General features: G+C 39.1%; 2 protein-coding genes across 2 annotated transcripts in view; one reads left to right on the top strand and one right to left on the bottom strand.

The window, feature by feature from the left end:
* The window catches only part of LOC131693195 (carbohydrate sulfotransferase 11), a 77,635-nt gene extending 59,630 nt beyond the window's left edge, over positions 1 to 18,005 (bottom strand). The window contains exon 1 of the mRNA XM_058980827.1: positions 17,611 to 18,005. The gene's annotated coding sequence lies outside the window, so the exon portion shown is untranslated. The remainder of the gene's footprint in view (positions 1 to 17,610) is intronic.
* Positions 1 to 19,280, top strand: part of LOC131693194 (uncharacterized) — an 86,646-nt gene that overhangs the window by 67,087 nt on the left and 279 nt on the right. The window contains exons 2-4 of the mRNA XM_058980826.1: positions 18,447 to 18,633; positions 18,690 to 19,076; positions 19,144 to 19,250. Coding sequence (XP_058836809.1) covers positions 18,447 to 18,633; positions 18,690 to 19,076; positions 19,144 to 19,250 — 681 coding nt within the window. The remainder of the gene's footprint in view (positions 1 to 18,446; positions 18,634 to 18,689; positions 19,077 to 19,143; positions 19,251 to 19,280) is intronic.

Here is a 19,280-nt window from a genome sequence, read left to right as displayed (position 1 = left end):
AAACTTATCTCAGATACTCTTCTGGAACCGGCATATCATTCTGTGCTAAAAACTCGAACGATCGCACAGGTACTGATAATCACTTCAGGATACAAACTAGCTCCTTCTCTAGTTTCAGCTGCTTCACCAACTACAGCAGCTTTGTCGGAATAACTTCAGTCCTCGAATGCACCACAGGATCAATTCAATATGAATTCTTCAAAAGGGTTAAAGTGATTCTTGTAAACAAACGTATTCCGATTATAATTCCGAATTCCTTAAAAATACACGTTAGTCCACATCTTAACCCTTCGTAGAAGCGTTTGCAAATGTTGCAGCCTTAATTGCTGGTGCCAAATCTTTGTAACATTGTTGTGACGCTCAGTGTAGGCTGGTGGTGTACCCCGTTGGGCATAAATACGTTAGGCATAATGGACGTTAGACGTGAATTATCATGTTGATGTATTACAAGAAACTTATTTTCCGACGGTGGTGGTGTCAGATGATGAGAGCCTGAAAGCTTGTACTTTTTAAATCTTGTAGAATTACACTAGAATTTTCATAACATCAGAATCAAGATCCTCATGCATATGGAAAAGATAATGTGGACGTGCGTATCCATGATTTGGTCCCGCGCACTGTGTAAGAATACTTCAAACGAAACATGTCACAAAACGAGGAAGTATAATCTATTACGAATAACACCTGGAGATTTTTTTCACCGGCATTCCCAACGGCGTTCGTATTGTGATGATGCGAATGACTAAACCAATACCTTTTTACATGACGAGGGAAGGCGTAACCTATAAGCAAACAACGCTGATCACATATCCCGGGCAGACCCCATCATGCCAATTCTGTAACCATACAGCCCGCTCCCAAACCAACAACTAGTATCCCCAGCAAGAAGCCAATACCGACGAAGACGAATTTACAACAGCGACCTGTAAGAACAAGAAACAAATAAGAGCCTCTGATCGTGAACAGCAAGAAAGCAGTACCGATGATGACATGACGTGACGTGAACGATAACGCGGCAGAAGGCAGACTTAATGACCCCCAAGCGGCTTCACCACCTAGGAAAAGGATCTTAACACGCAGCAGCAAACTGCGTTAACAAGATCCGTCTGCCAGATTCTTAGTACTTTTTTTTTAATTTTACTTATTGTAAAAAATTAAAAGATCCACGGCTCAGTTGTGCTAACGCATTGAGCCGTGTCGAATATACTTTTAGAAAAAAATTAGGAGCCTTCTGCACTTTGTATGTTTGCAGTCCATCCCGGTCATTTGAACTCGAAAAAAAAAATTCGTTCATGAAAACAAGATCACGATCTCGTGAACTGAAGTATTTACGAAAACCGTGACCAAGTTCCTGAAATTATGAATAATAAACCTCGTATTCAGTGGTATAGAGTGGTTTATGTTCATGAATTCAGGATCTGAGTCACGATTTTTGATATTTTAATCACGGGTAATGTGATTTATAATTATGATCTTGATCTTTCTAGTCACGAGTAGAGTGATTTATGTTCATGATTTCAGGATCTTAGTCACAATTTTTGATATTTTTGTCACGAATAGTATGATTAATGTTCTTGATTCGAGGATCATAGTCACGATTTTTGTAATTTTTTTGCACGCCATCATGATATTTTATTTCTAGAGTTTACTTTCGAATTTGATACGTGGAGTGATGTGACTGATGTTCATGATATCAGCAGTTTTATTATGATATTCGTAATTTCTTTTCGCCTGCTCGCGATCCGTTATTTTTTGGTTATTATCGGTTTTAGTACTTGGAGTATCGCGACAAAATAAACAGGAACATAAAAGTGTGACTAATAAGCGGGATCTTGTTCTATGAACTGCATCACGAACACGATTTGTTGCTCTGTAATGTATTGTTGGTGATCAGCGCAGTTTTCTTTTTCTGTTGCGACATCACACTGAATCTTATCAAATGAATAACGATGTTCTAGCTCCTGATAGTTTTCTTATATCTACTGCTCGTGCCGCTTGCTGGTCGCTAGCAGCTGGACATTTCAAGGAATAGTGCATGGAACAAAAGTGATTCTTCGAATAATACTCTAGATTTTGTGAAATAGTTCCAGTGAAAATCTCATGACCATCTTGCATGAAATTGAAAATGTTAGAGATATCTTCTAAATATCACAAGAACGCAGGATAGACCGTTGGGCAAGTACTAGTAATCATGAACTAGTTCACGAACCCATGAATCATATTTCATGATTTGGTAAAATATTTCACTTGCATGAATGGTCAGTCGTGACTATTGTACTAGAAATCATGAACCATGAATATTTGTATCATGAACCATGAATGTTTGATGATTTCATGAGGTATTTCACGAGTTGTGACTTTCAGTTTATGAATACATGAATAATATTCTATGATTTCGTAAACTATTTCGCGACCACGAATGGTAGTTCGTAGCTATTATACACTGAAACCTCCATTTACGAACCAAACCGGAGGTTCGTAAATTGAATTAGTTCGTAAAAAAAGTGTTCGTTATTCGGGATTTAGTTCGTAAAAAAAGTTTGCTTCACATTCTTATTAATATTCGTTGGTGGAGCAATATTCTCGATAACCTTAACAATATGGGTATTTTTGGAATGGGCTTGCCAAGTAGATACTGAAAATGGACAATTGGAACCTTTTCCAAGTTCAATATGACGAACAATATGGGTTCTATTTCCGTCATGCACTCGTCAACTCTATCCCTAAAATACCCATATTGTTGAGGTTATAGAGAATTGGATTCCAAAATAGTTCAAGATATCGATTTCCGTCATGCATTCATCAACCCCATTCCGAAAATACCCAACTTATATTGGTAACAATTAACTAAGATCACATAAGTATATCACTTCATGCTGTAATGTACAGCATGAACTTCCTCAAACTAATGTACAGCATGAACAACTCAAACTTTCCAAAAAGAGTTCGTTATTTCGAATTTAGTTCGTAAAAAAAGTTACATAAATCGAATATTACGCAAAAAAGAATTCGTAAAAGGAGGTTTCAGTGTACTATGAATCATGAAACAGTTCACGAATACATGCATAATATTTGATGGTTTTGTAAACTATTTCTCGAGCACGGATATTGGATCGTAACTAATATATTAAGAATCGCGAATTAGTTCACAAGGATTGTATGGATTCATGAATAAAATTCCGAGTTTCGTGAAATAGTTCACGAGAAAGTATCCAGATTGTTTTGATTTTGTGAACTAATGTTCCCTAACCTATGAATAACATCATAAGTCAACCTTTGGTTTTATGAATAATGTTCACAAAGTTGTGTGCTAGTTCACGTACAGAAAATCGATTTGGTAATGACATGGCGGAAAACATGACTTTAGTTAACACTAACTATTTCCACTAATGAAAGCGTTCCGCCAGCGTTACTGTAGGGAAATTGAACATAATTGTAAAACCCATGATTTTTGTTCATGGTCCTGTTTTCGTAACTTGAAAACGTGGTTGTTCCAGAATGCAGGGCACTTTATTCGCGATTTTGGGAACAATTTATTTTCCGCGAACGAAAGGCTTGGACTGATTCAACTTTTGGTCACATCCCTGACCGAGGCATTGGGATTCCGCTTCAGCGCTTTCATCACGCGCTTGTGATTCTGATCACTATTGGAACATCCATTATGATCGCATTGCTCCTTCCATTCGATGGTCAGAGTTTGGTAGTAACGTTTAATCACATGGCTCACCGTTGACTGTACGATTCCGAGTTGTTTTGCGATGACCCGGTGAAAGAGTTGAGGATTTTCCAGGTGCTTGCGCAAAACCAATTCGCGACGTTGCTTTTCGGGTGACGCCATTTTTCCAATTTTCTAAAAACTGACAGCGATAAAAATACAGTGTAAACGATACACTCTAATCTGCTTGTACCCAAATTATCTAATGGGTTAATGTCATTGGCGTGCGCAAGGGGGGGCTAGGGGTGGCTATAGCCCCCCCTAATGCGCTGGAATAAAAAAAATTTAGTATCATTATAATGTTGAAAAGACATGGCAACTTATCTCATTTTGTTTAAGCAAGCCATCTTATCTTAGTTAGTGCAAGTTTGTTGAAATCAGGAATCTCTATCGATAATAAGATAAGGTTGCTGAGAGGAAGCGGTAACTGCAGCAAAGATTCGGTTACCGGCTTAAAAATACAAGAGTGTTGGTGATCAAGTTCATTTTTTGCTTTGACTAAAAATTATAAACTTTTTATTGCAAATGATTAATGCAGTCGGTAAAGGCATATATAGCGATTCCAGGAGGTATTACATGGAAAGCGAGAACACGAGAAACTTTCAACGTTCTTCTAAAACTTAACAGTAATATAATCTTAGAAGAACTATATAGATGTTATTTATTTCGATAACAACTTATTCTACTTCAATATTCATTTCATTTTAACGACATTAAATTAGCTAGAAATTACGAAGTAGGAAAAGTTTAAAAAAATTAGTTATGAAAGAATTTGGAATATACAGATAGGAAAGCTGTCGGTTCTCATGGTAAAGAGGGACGACTCAGCTGTTGCCGTGAAACATGGTAGATTTAAGCAATTCGTAGTAACTCTGCCTAAGCATGACTCCTAACAGCAGAAGATAAAAAAATAGTCCGGAAGTTTCTAAGCCTGTTCCTACCCAAGTAACAATTGAAGTTTTATAGCACGCTACAAGTGCAATCTTAGTTTAATAGTAAATACCAAAAATATATGTTTAAATATCTTATTTCATGGAAAGCATGAGACATATAATTCTGCCTTTAGGACAAAAGGTTTTGGGGAACGATCAACAAGAGCTTGCCTGATCACAACGTAGCAGCAAGTTCATAAGGTGATCAGTTCAGCAGTCACATGACTATCGGATAACACACGAGGAAACTGGTTCGATGTGGATTGCCAACGAGCAACAGATGAGAAAAATCAGACTAGGAGCTTATTGCTCGCACTGGTTATATATTAGAACAGTGTAGTGAGCTGAAAGCCGCTGAAAAGGACGATCACGACATGGGCGCATAAGGCTTGATAATTATGGACTAGCGTGTTAGAGACAGTTTAAAATGATATTTAGTTTTGGGCATGTAGAGCGCAGGAGACTCGTTAAAGTGATTAATAGACAACCTATAAGGCGTCGTCGACTTTTGGCTAAAGCGTTGCTGTCACCGGAGGTATGCAATCGAGGAAAATATGTGTGTGGAGCGAGACTGGAAAGTGGCTCCCTGGAAATGTCTAATGCATTCAACCATGGTTCGCATCAAATACCCAGTCGCTATAAATAGCATAGGTTTACGAAAAAAATGATTTCTTTCCTAAATATGTTTTCTAAACGCATTTTGGACCACACAAAAACCTCTAAAAGTGTTATTAAATGTTTTCCTACAGAAAGAAAGTTTTCCATTTTCTACTTGATTCTCGGAGCTGCTCAGAAGTTATTCAGAAGTTTTGGTTTATGTTTATGTTTATTACCTTCACCAACAGGCCCTTGGCCCCAATGGTGGTTGCTTAAACTAAATACATTTTAAAATTGCTAACATTTTCGCTTTTATCGCATTCCGCGTCCAGTTGAAGTTAAAGGCCGTCGCCACACTGTTAAAAATTCGTTGGAGTACGGTAACAGCGCTCTGGCTCGAACGCGGGGCTTGAAGATCCAGACGTCCGAGGATTGTAGCGCAATCCACTCTAGCAGAGAGTAAGTCCGAGACGAACAGAGCTCGAGAGCAGTCCCTCTGAATGCTGAGTGTGTCGAGGTGTATTAGCTGGTAACGGTTTTCATAGCTCGGCAGCTGAAATCTGTTTCGCCATGGGAGATAACGAAGGGCGAAGCGTACGAACCTGCGTTGGAGAGCCTCGATTCTGTCAATCCCGTTCTGGTAGTACGGATTCTAAACAGCTGAACAATATTCAAACGTTGAGTGGACCAACGCGCAGTAAAGCGATTTAAGACAATATACGTCCCTGAAGTTTTTCGCTATTCGGAAGATGAACCCAAGCTGTCGTGATGCCTTATCCACGATGCATGACGTATGTGGTTTGAACGTTAGTGCCGAATCCATGATGACTCCGAGATCTTTGATGTGAGAGTGTCTTGGAATGCTCGAGCCGAAGAAATGGTAGTTAAACTGAGTCGGTTGGCGTTTCCGCGTGAACGTAACGATTGAGCATTTGCTCGGGTTTAAAACCATTCTGTTTAGATCACACCACGTACTAAAGCTGTCCAGTTCCCTCTGAAGAAGCTCGGTTCGGTTTTATCCCGTATTTGTTGAAAAATTTTCATGTCGTCGGCGAAAGAAAGGCAGGGTCCTTGTAATGTCAAATTGACGTCATTAAAGTAGAGGAGGAATATTACTGGACCGAGATGGCTTCCTTGTGGTATGCCGGATGTAGCGAAGAATTGTACAGATAGACAGTCCTTAATGCTGATTTGGAGTTGCCTTCCATCGAGGTACGAACGAAACCAGCGCAGAAGTTGTCCATGAATGCCGAGTTTGTCCAGTTTCGATATCATGGTTGATTTTGTCGAAGGCCGCAGATAGATCCATGTAAATACCATCGGTTTGCAATCCGTCAGCGAATCCTTCCATTACATATGTTGTGAAGGAGAGCAGGTTTGTCGTTGTTGATCGTTTAGGCATGAAACCGTGTTGGTCATCTGCAATGTAGTGTTTGCAGTGAAAGAAAATAGGATCTAACACAACCAGCTCGAGCAGTGAGTGAGTAGTGAGTGATAGCTCGAAGACTCGCCGAAGTGGTTCAAGAAGCCCGTTGATGCACTTTTTGACAAAAATCGAGGGAACACCATCTGGACCCAGGGAACAAGATGCTTTCAGTTTGGCATTTGCTGCAAGAATGGCAGCATTATCGACACAAATTCGGTTGATGGTTCGTCCTAGAGAAGGAGTTAAATTAGCGGCGGCAGCGACTTGTTGTGGTGGCAAGCGCTCGTTGGAAAAAACGCTTGAAAATTTGTCGGAGAACAGTTGGCAAATTTCCTTAGTGTCGGTGCCTAAAACTCCATTAAACGACATACAAGATGGCAAACCGGATTCTTTTCGCTGCTCGTTAACATACTTCCAAAACGACTTGGGCTTGGACGCTTGACGTTTCGCTGGTGTCTAAAAAAGGCGCGTCTGCTTTGCTGTTTGTATTCGTGGTTGAGTTGAAAGTAGTGATTTCGTAATGCAAGTGTCTTATGCTTCGAGAATTTTTTAAATGCAGCTCGTTTGGCAGATTTTAAACCTCTAAGGACGGTTGATTGCCAGGGAGGGCGTTCATCGGTACTAATTATTCGTTTTGGCACATGGCGATCGATAAGGTAGTTAAGAATACTAGAAAACGTCATCGCTGCTTCGTTCGCGTTGTCATTGTTTATATTTTCGTCCCAGTTTATATCCAACAGCGTGCTAACGATGCTGTCGTAGTCAGCGTTTTTAAAATTGTAGACGATAGAGCTTGAAACGTCTTCAAAATTCCCTCCTACGTTACCAGCGAATACAAGATGTAGTGGGGGATGATGACGCACCTGCTTGACTAAAGGATTCAGTGCAGTGCAGCAGTACGGAGCGCAGTCCCGGGCACTTACAAAGCAGAGGTCCAATGTACGTCCATTCTCGTTGGTGACAATATTAATTTGCCGAAGAGTTGCGCTGCTGTAGTTGTCCAAAATACAACTGGCATTGTTAATAAGCGCAGATTTTTCGATATCCAATCGTAGAAAACCATTACTTGCCTGGCACCACGTCAAGCCAGGTAAGTTGAAGTCGCCCAGTATAACAATATCATCAGACGAGGCGGCGATCGAGGCGATAAAAGAAACGGAGGAAAGATGTACATCGATCAGGCTGGAATCACGAATTCTGTCAGGTGGAAAATACACAACACACAGGAACAGATTGCGATCGGCAAGTTTCACTGATATCCACACTTGCTCGGAGCTCGCCCACCGGTCATCGTTGATCACTCGGGCTATTATACCACGGCGAACGGCGATAAGCACACCACCGCCTGATGTCTTGTGGCTGTTGAGGGCATTGCGGTTACAGCGGTAGACATCGAATGTTGAATCAAAGACCTGGCGAGACAGAGTACGGTTGTCGAGCCACGTCTCGGTCAAGGCGATAACGTCGTAACAGCAACCTGTGGTCGCGAGCAAATAGCTGTCCGTTGATGAATTTAAGCCACCAACATTCTGGTAGTAAACCTCGATGTTGTTGGAGGACGGATCAGGTACAGGAGAGAGCGAAGCCATGTTGCCGTGTAGGAAGATCCTTTCGTCAATTCCACGAACAGTATCGGAACGGTTCACGGTCGCTTGGTCGACTGTGGTGAGGGATTCGAGGCATCCCGAATCAACTGCGTCGCGCCGCAAAATACGACTATCGTCGTCGTCGAGAGAAATGGTTGGCATCTGATAACAAGATGTCGGAGCAAAAGGCAAAAAACTGGAAGCGAAGAATACATCAGCGCTTGAAGTATTCGGAAAAGATGTATACTTGCCATTTGCGGCAGGTTGGAAGACCCTTTCACCCATCCCACACACAGGACCGGGACGACTGATGATCGCTGGCTGCATGTGTTTGTCATCATTTTTCTTATAAATCCATTAGAGATTCACCCAATACCTTAAATAGATTTTAAATTTAAAAAGTAATTTTAGGTGAAAATCTAGGTCACAATTCACATACTGAAAAAATTGATATCATAAAATGAAGTTAACAAAGTTTTAAAGTAAAATAAAAATTATTTTTTGAACTTAAAAAACAATAGTGAAAAAAAAATCAGTGGGCCATAATCCATTACCAAATCCTGATGAGATAGAAGGAGAAACAATATACTTCGTAAATATTTTGATCTGATTACTCAAATTCAATTTCATATTTTTGTTTTTTTATATCTCATAATGCATTTTTTATGGATTTTTCTACCTTTCGAGCTCAGTTCATATTACTTTTTTTATTGATTTTATTTATGTTTTGCTTTTTGTTCAGTTGTAACACTTTTCATTGAAACATTCTTGAGTTTTGAATGTTCAGGAAAAATTTAATTGGTTTTAAAACAAGGCAGATTTATAGCAGGCGGCCTATTAAAATTTAAATAGCTCGTATATTGAGATCCACTCTAATTTTTTAATAAAATTTTCCCAACATAATTCTTAAAAATTAGAAAAAAAATCCAAGTTAGAAGCATTTGAAACTCTACGAATGTAGAATCGTTATGAGTCTTCTTTTCCAGTATAGTGCTTTTTGTGACCGGTTCTGTAAATTTTTGACTGCAATTTGCTTGCAATGAAATGCAAAAATTTTGAAAAAAAACTAATGTTTTCATGAATTGTCGGAAAAATACAGAATTAATTCTGCACAAAAGAAATGAAAACCCGAGTATGATGATCACAATTGCTAAACCAGTACAAACAGATTTCATGTAATGTATGTCTGCTGTCCTGAAGGTGTGTTGTCGAAGCGGTGTCATCGTTTTCGTATAGGGCTATCAAGCAATCGAGCTGGACCGTAAAGCAAAACGCTATGGCCAAAATCGCGGGTCTGAAAGATGTATGGTCAGGATCTGAACAAATTCAATAAATGAATCTGAAAGGGTAATGAAAATTTGATTTTAAACAGCTTCCGGGACAGAAGCTTTATGTTGCCAAAGATCACAAATTTCCAAGAAGTATAAAATTGTTGTTGCAGACAAGTTTGTCGGAAAAAGTGTATGATCTGGCAGTAAATTGGCAGTTATGGCCGTAAGACTCCGATTTTCATCGCAACCTACAATATGAACCTAGTTATACATCTACGATAGCCTTAAAAACATCTAGCGATTAATTAGGTCCCTCCCATGTTTTTGCCAGATTTGGCGAGTAGCTACTACAGTAAGAATGCGCAATGGCAGTACCGGGATAATGACGTCTTCCTTGAGAATAGGATGAACTCTGCAAATTGCCTGGTATTCCACCCAATCCAAATCTATACATCCCATAAATATAAAAAATTGAAACATGGCTAAGGATGCTAATTCAATGACCAGATACTGGAAAAAAGCAGCCAGAGGTGTTGATCAGCAGCTTGTGCAGAAATTAAATGCACGTATCAAGCCCAAAGCTCAAATTTTCATTCGAGACGAATTAAAACCGCAAAAACCCACAATGCATATTTAGTGGGTTTTAGTAAATTTTGGGTCGATGAATCCGAAATTCAAATAAAAAAATTGATTGTATCCACCTAACAGTGTGATATGGCCTTTCTTATTACACTAATCATTTGTATTTAATTAACATTATTTTTTGTTTTAACATTTTTTTAGAATATCAAATAGTACATTTTTTGATGCGCTTGCAAAAAATACATGATTTTTTATTGAAAAATCTTGAAACTGCAGCTTTTGTGCTTGAACGCCAATATTTTGATATCGTTTCCAGTGAACATGATATCTCGTGAACTAAATCACAGACCAATCTACAATTTTGGAATGTTGTTCGTGATACAACGTGTTTTAGCCACCGTAAAAAATATCCTCATTATGGTACCAATAATTTTAAAATAGAGCAACAGTTCATGACTTCAAATTTATTTGTGAATTGGAACTACGGATATGGTATGAATCGTAACGGACTTTCTCAAAAAATCCGCATTTGAGATCATCGTTGTGGTACGAAGTAGAGTGAGCCGTACATCGAATATTCCATTCTGACATGTGTTTCAAAAAGTACCGTCCAATATATAATTCAATAACAAAATAAAATAACTGTTTTGCAATCGAACCTTTACCAGAAATCTACCTGATAACGGAGGTTCAACATAACTGAATGTTTTTAAGCCGTTAGCCCCCCCTAATGGAAAAGGCTGCGCACGCCTATGGTTAATGTCAATAGCTTTTTTCGTGATACAATTTGATGTGGGACACCTTTTAATGACCCAATTGATACGTCGAGATTTTCCAACATTTCAAACCGAAATCTCATGTCTTCTACCCACAGTAAGGAAACTCTCTCCTTATCTATTTTCATACACGCAGGCATTCCGATTCTCCACCGAGCGAACAGTTTTGCTCAACTCTCACGGCAATGAGCGGCATATCATTTGTATAGAGCACTGTTTATCAGCACAAGGATTACAAAAGCTTACTGTTCATGCCCATCATAACCTTCCGCGTCACTATCTGGATCTCACACAGAATTTCTCAATCAAGATCGATATTTTCGCTATTATGAATGAATAAACAACAAAATGAAATGACTGTGCTGCGGTGTATAGAAAGTGGCGGCAGAGTAGAACGGACAATACGGTGCCGGTCCGGGACAAGGGCGATGACGAAGAGGTACAAAAATAGACGATGTTACGTGAATGAAATACTTATCCTACCTTAAGACGTACGAGAGGTACGTACGACGGGGAGAGTGACGAGAAAGGTGTTTGTCACTACAGGAAAGACACTAATGGAGCTCTCGACCGCTGTTCCATCGAATCCACAGGATGGGACGGAAACCGCTGGCTGCAAGATTAATTTTACTGGGAAGTAGGAAAAGTTGTATAACACTCATGACATGACAGGCTGCGAGCAGTACGGAACTCGCATACATAAATCATGTTGCGGTTCTGCGAGGGATTGGCTGTTTTTGAGTAATGTTTCATCTCTTTCCGGCTGTTTCTGTTATGAGTTGTGATGTGAGCGTATGGTAATCGACCTCTTGATGGGGACGCGGGGTTACCTTTACTGGATGTTTAATGTATTGTGCGTCACCACAAACTAATAGCACACAATTACTAGAATAATTCCCTTGTTTCATAATTGTTTATAATGATAATGGAGCCGCAATGCCACTTTAATTCGTTACAGTCCATTAACTAAATTCTAACTGCCAGAAAAGTAACTTGTTTGAGCAAAGTAAATTTGCACTTGACTGCCATTCGCCCACCCGCACCAATGTTTAACCATTCCCCGGCACGCAAAACGGCATCCTCTTATAGGTTAATGTTTATTTATACACATTTCAAGCTGCAAAAGCAAAACAAACATAATCATTTCAACAAACAGAGACTGTATATATGACGTACCCTCGGCGAACGAGAGCTCTCGCTTTGCTCTAAAACGATTTTCACCAACTGGCAACCGCGCGTTGGCCCATCTACTTTAAATTTAAATCTCGTTAACCTACCCGACTGGTCGCGGTTCAGGTTGCACAAAAAATAATGCTAATGACATTTTTAGCATTCATCTTGTAGCGGAATCGCCAAATTACCACCGTCGTCATCCGCTTAACGAGCTAGCATTTTATTTCGACCACCTACCGGACTGCCGGAGAAATCTCATACCGCACGGAATGTCCATCAAATCGCGTGACACTTGCGCCACCCATCACCAGCACACACTTTGTTGCGGTCGTTAGTATGATAGTTATTACTGCCCCGAAATGCTTTACCAAGGCCTACCACATAAGTACCTACAACAGAACAGTAAACTAGAAATTACTGGATTAAACAAAACAGCGTAGGCGGTGGAATTGCATCGCATCGGTTCGTGAAATTTGTCAACGTCAGGAGACTCACTGGAAGCATCGTCGTTGGTGAAAAATAAAGAACTTTTTCTCCGATCCCGACCGGTCCGGTCGTTAGTATAGGGACAAGGTCGATCGGTGACAGCGCCACGCTGTCTATGGTGGAACGCTCATGCATGTTGGCGTCGTCTACCGAGTGGCACCGCTGTGTTTTGTGTGAGGAAGGAGCTGGAAAAAAGCTGTGACATGCTGCAGAGGGCATCGGATAAGTTATCGAGCGGTTTAACACTTGGCTTGAACTATACAAACTTATATGATAATGGAGGAACAGTATTTTATGCCGGGGGGGGAGGGGGGTGGTAAATACAGATTAAAATTGTCGTCAGAGTCCCCAATGAGAATATCATATTGGAACATAGTTGTCGGATAAACGACCATATGAATGACATATGAAAAAAAATCGTTTCGAGAAATTTTTCAGATTTTTTCATGATTTACTCAAACATATGAAAACACGTACTATGTAATTAAAATTTTATTGAAATTGCTTTTTGACCACATCTTGTACTGAAACCTCTCTCTTGTACTTCAGTATCCGTTGAGCACGACAAGGATTTACAGGATTTATTTTTACCGGTTTATCTTCAAACATGATATCCTCACCGAACTTCCTGAACGTCGTTCGCTCGGCTTTTTTATTTACTCCTATTTTCGTCAACATTCTCAACGACTTTCCGGATTTTGTACACAATTTGTGCATAATATTTCGACGTTGTTCTGCTGAAAGTTCGAGAAATTTCGAAATCAAATGATGGAAATGATTTGTTTTTCTATTTTTTTTCTTGGATGAGCTGGGTGCTTTCTTTACTTAAGTGAAAAGTTTTGGTTCAAATACATGTCAAGCCAATGTAAATGTATTACCAATACAACTGTATCCAAATACTTAAATATTTCTGCAAAATATTGAACAAACATTATGTTTTGGAGCTATTACAAACTTGCAGTATTATGAACAGTACCCGCATTAGGTTACGGATGTTACGTTTGTGACGACACCATTTTTATTTCGGTAACTCATCACCAGAGCCGCATCGATTCTATTTTGCATGAGGGGGGGGGGGGGGGGGTAAGCTGCAGAATTCTTTAAGGTTGACCTGCGAACTTTAGATCATGAACGGAAATTTTCTACCAATGTACATGGAATTTGTGCAGAACCTGGAAGATCTTCAGCTAGTAGTATTCTGTGATGTGTAGGATACCGACTTACACCTAGAGGGACCCTCCTCAAAATCACCGAAAAAGGCAAGTACTTCCATAGCAGCGGAAATTGGAGTGTCGGATCTAGAGTAAACGTGCCGCCATGGGAATGCTGACCGCGCACAGATATCGCTAAGCGAAATTATGTCATGTGGCTGCGATCATTGCACCTACTGAGCTTCGCATGCTGGGAGCTAACCAGCTAGTACAACAATTGAGTGTGTTATTAAAAACGCTATTCTTCGAAGTGAGGACAACAAAATCGGATGTTCAGTGATAACGAGCGAGCGTTCTACGACCAAATCAGTCACGAGAAGCCCGATTTCAGTAAAGTTCTACCGGATAATGGTGATGTCACTAGCTTTTGAACCAGTATTTGGGAGGCAGCCGCTCAACATCGCGAAGGGTAACCAAGGCTAAGGTGCGAGAAGGAATGGGCAGTAGAGTGGGACATGGTTATATGAAAAAAATAAAATTTGGCTCCGAGTAACTTTTTGGGTCCCATTTAGCTCCCAGAACAACCCTGTAAATTTTTAGCTTGATCGGTGAAACTATATTTTTGCGCCCATGGTTTAAAGTTTACATGGAATGTCGTATGGGAAAATTGTCTTTTGCAAATTAATTCTTCCAAGAGTCGCCCGTTATCTCCTAAAAGCAAGTAGATGTCTGATTTTTATAGGAAATTTGTCAAGAAAACAAAGTTAGAAGACTGCAAAACGATCTGGTGTTTGTGAAAAAAGTTATTAAGCAAAAACCGATTGATGCCCTGAAGATTGTGAAAATTTCACTTTTCATAGCATCACTGCTTCTGACGGTCTAATTATATACAATTTTTTTAACTTTCTCTTATTATGTACAAAATAAGCCTCCCTCAAAACTCTTGCGAAGTGGCCAAATAGCATAGATAAACGATTTAGACACATTAAGAGAGGATTAACACAAAATTGCGTATAATTGAACAACCAACAGCAGTGGTGCTAGAAAAAATGGATATTTTATCAATCGTCAGAGCATCAATCGGTTTCTGCTTAATAACTTTTTTCTCAAGCGTCAGATCGTTTCGTGGTTTTCGAGACTTTGTTTCTTTATAAAATTTCCTATGAAAGCCACATAACGATTTATTTTTAGGAGGTAATGGGTGACTCCTGGATGAACTATTTTGTAAAAGCTAATTTTCCCATACATGGGACCTTTAAACAGTGGGCGCAAAAATATAGTTTCACCAATCGTGCTAAGAATTTGTACAGTTGTTCTAGGACCCAAATGGTAACTAAAAAGTTGCTCGGAGCTGGAATCTAATTTTTGTCCCACTCTAATGGGCAGGCAAAGAACTAGAGATGGGCGAGTGAATCGCGAATCGATTAAAAGAATCGACACTTCAACAAGAGTTAATGAACCGCGATTCTTTTTTAAAATACTGCGATTCACTGAAGGAGTGACAATTTATTATAAACTCAGCGAGAACCAAAAGGAACCGAATGAGTTTGCCATGCTTATGAATCACTCTATAATAAACTCTGTTTGTCGTACACGGAATAAAATATCAGCTCTGTTTGTCGTACACGGAATAAAATATCAACTCATAACTAATTTAAATTTAATAATAGTTGTAATTTTAAGGGAGAAACCAATCTTAAAAATCAAAGAATTTTTTTGTAAAAAATCGCAATTTTTATTTCAAATGAGTACAAAACTGTCTAAATTGAAAAATTATCCAAAATTCAACGTAGAGGTAAGGTATCTTGTTCAAAGAATATGTATGCAAAGTTTGAAATAAATCGGTTAAGTAGTTGTTGAATGACAGTGATACCGCAAATCATGTTTTTCCAGAGACATTCTACAAAATGCTTCGTCGCCGAGCCGCTTGTCGATATTTATGTTATTGAAATGGTAGAATATAATGTACCAAAGTTTTGATCCATTCGTTTCACCCAAAACTCTAAAAAAATCGCAAAAAGTTTTAACGCTGAAAAACGCACCACCATACCCATCTCGTCTTAACGCCTAATAAATATATTTTTTCCCTTTTTTCTCAAACATTTTTCAATGTACTGAAATGAACCACTGAATCGATTAAAAGAGTCGATTCAGTTTAGTGAGTGAGCACGATTCGCTCTCCAAACTGAATCGGTTTGCCCATCTCTACAAAGAACTATAGATTCCATTTCCCGGGTGTTTTCAGCTTCCAGGGATTCGGGAAATAAAAACAATTAAATTCCCGGGATCCTGGGATTATTGAATTACCATATAAAAATATATAGATTTTAATTTAAGAATTTTTTCATATCCTGTATGTGCTGTTGAAGACTGATGGATTTTATTGTATTCGTTTTGGAAACAAAATAACCTTGCGCAGTATGGAAATAAACGTGTACCTTATCACTCAGTTCATACTATGCCTACACCCAAAACGAATCTTAGAGAGCGGAAATGCATCTGTTTTTTTCGCTTTCGAACTATGAGCGAAAAGCGCCATTTCTTGCATAATACTGATATTATAGCAGAATATATGGTTTTACGGCTCTTTAAAAATGCCCTATATGTAATTCTAAAGCAGATATTAAGCTTATTGGTTACTGTGGGTATTACTTGTCTTGTATAAATGCGGGAAAATAAATATAAATTAATGGAACTATCATAATGTATGCGCAAACCGATGCTTCGGTCAGTGCCAGCTACGCAGCACTCAAATTATTTTTGCATACAATTGTTTGGTGCAGAACATGTTCTAAACATTTGTGAAAAATGACTATTACAATGAAAATGCTAGATTATATCTTCACATGTCTTGTCAAAGCAATCAAAGTAACCAACAGTGTTCCTACACTGATAAAAATCGAAACGTCAATTATATTTGCTTCAAACCACTTAAAATCCATATGAAGAAGAAATGCTTATGTTATCATGCGCAAACATACCTTCTATGTGTGAACTGTATACTCTATGTACACACACATATAAGTTATATTTGCGTAGTGTTATAGAATCGGGTTTTATGTGCCTTAATGTGAATGTAAGATACATACATTAGGTTTATGTGCCAGCAAATAGTGTCTATATGCATCAGCTAATTGCGATTACTTTTTTTTGAGTGTAGAATAATTTTGCTGTGAACATTTTTTCCCGTTGAGGGACTACTTTAAATTTGAAATAGGTGTCCGGAAATACACCAGTGTGTAGTGTTGCCAGCGAACTTTGCATCTTTCAGATGTAGCGTGTTGTCAAAAGCTATACTTTCAGTTCTTGTGCTCAGATCGTCATAAAAATTGGGATTAGCACTATTCAGGATATGTACTTGAATTATGTCTAATATTTTGTAATGTAATGTAATGCGTGTCGTGTAGAAACATCCATCTTTATCAACAACTAACGTTAGGTTTTTAATGTTTTGATTGCTAAAGCTTATAAACTTCGAATTGCTACACATAGTCATGAATATAGCGTGTTTTAAAATAAGTAAGACGAATAAAGAGAGACTAAGATTAATTAGAGAAGAGTTCCCTTTTTAAAAAATCAGGATGTAAAATCAATCCTTTTCGCGGCCGCTTGCTGCATTTTTTAAATGTTACCCACCGTAGCAGCCCACAGTATCCTACTGGGGTGACTTTTCCTCACACTCCGAAAGCGTTTAATTATCCGCAACATAGTTTTCCTGCATTTTAGCGTGTTGCCTTCCTGCTCGTGAGTATATATCTTCCAAACTCGATTTTGGAAGCACTACCCGCTCCTTCTCGTCTCGTGCCCTAGCTTATGTGGGTTCCTTGGAACTGCATTGAGAACACGAGTCAGATTTTTTTTTCGTGGTGCATTTTTCACAGTTTATGTAGTACCGATTTCCAATTGATTTCTTACCTTTTCGTATAAATATTGATGACACTTTTACCTTCAGAAACAGGAGGAGTAATTGTCATTTAATCCACTTAAAAAAAAACAAACTGGCAGATATAACACTTTCGGAGAACAATGCTGACAATCACAAATGGGAGTAGAACATAGATGCACTCATTGACAAAAAACTGTTTTCACGCTTCTGATTGACAGATTTTCACTTTTCTTTTGGTTTTTTGGTACAGACAAAGAACACACCGAGAGGGGAAAAGAATAGACTTAGTGACACGAGTGAGTTTTGTAAAGAGGAAGTGATGGAATGCAGCCAAAGAGTAAACGCGTGACCACCGATTCTGTGATTCTAGCGTTCGATGTTGACCGCACAAAGTTCTCTACTGAACTAAAATTATTCTACCGGACGGTATGCGAAGGAAAATCAGATTTTCCCATCCCGATTGGGAGAGTTGCGTGAGAGTATAGCGAAAAAAAGAGGCGAGAGAGTGAGTGACTAGACGACGGTGGATAATGCAGTATTTTTCGGAGAAGCTCATACGTAGTAGGCTCTGTGGCGGAGGCCACGTTTTTCGTCGCAAGGAGCGTGATGTACGACGCCTCGAGCAGATAATGCATGTGGCGGCGCGCATCCGAACACGGGAGAGCATTGTTGATTGAGGAAGTATGTGGTTTTCGGGATGACTTACAGCAGGTGGGCTGTGGGCCGGATTGAGTAAATAATGCTTATTATTTCATTACAATGATAGTGGTTATAATTTTATAATGACACTTATAATTCTAGTTTATCAGTCAATTCGTTATTGTTTAACCTATCATCTTCTAAACATCTTTTTTAATCTTTTCAGGCGGCAAACTCTAACAAATTTGAGTCTATTATTGGATAATCCCTCGCTTAATCGTTTCGAGTATCGGTCCAAATTTTACCAGCTAGACGACGATGATTTCACGTTTAAAAACTACAAACAAATTTTGGCAGTTGAGGATATCATATCTGATGTTCCCTTGTTCCAACAGGAATGGACGGAGCCAAAGGTTTGTAATTTCTACTAGTTTAGAGTTGGACGAACCTCACCCATGCTTATTTGTAGATCAATGTACTTCACTCGGAACAAACCGCAGTCTTCGTGGCGATAATGAAGTTGTCATCAGCCATCAATCATCTGGACTTTGCTACAACGTTTCAATGCTTCGTTACTTACGATGTAGCTACGCTTGAAGCAGATCTATGCGATCGGCTTCAGCTGTATCTCGGTTCGGTGGAAGTGAAACGAAGTGATCTCTACAGTGAAAACTTAGCCGTCACTTTTAAGGATCAACGAAGTCTTTTCAAAGACCTACTCTCGATAACGGCAACGTCCGAATTTATATCTATTGAAGTTAGTTTCGACCAGACACCTAACCGTGGATTGGATCGGTTCTTTGCCGAAACGCTCAAGTTTCAATCGATCAACTTGACCTGTTCCACCGATTTAGTGGTAACCGATCAAAAAACAAAACAAACTCATGACTCATAATTAATAATGACTGTTTCGATTCCCACAGGAACTTCCAAATATATTGTATTACGGTGATAACGGATACTGGCAGGCAGTGCTGATTAGATTAGACGAGCTGAATGATTCGAGACAAAAGATAAAAATTTACGGCAGGTGAGATGTTTTCCGGTTTTACCAATTATG

Source organism: Topomyia yanbarensis, chromosome 3 (genome assembly GCF_030247195.1).
Source record: "Topomyia yanbarensis strain Yona2022 chromosome 3, ASM3024719v1, whole genome shotgun sequence".
Taxonomy (NCBI): domain Eukaryota; kingdom Metazoa; phylum Arthropoda; class Insecta; order Diptera; family Culicidae; genus Topomyia; species Topomyia yanbarensis.
This window is presented reverse-complemented; position numbering and strand designations above follow the sequence as displayed.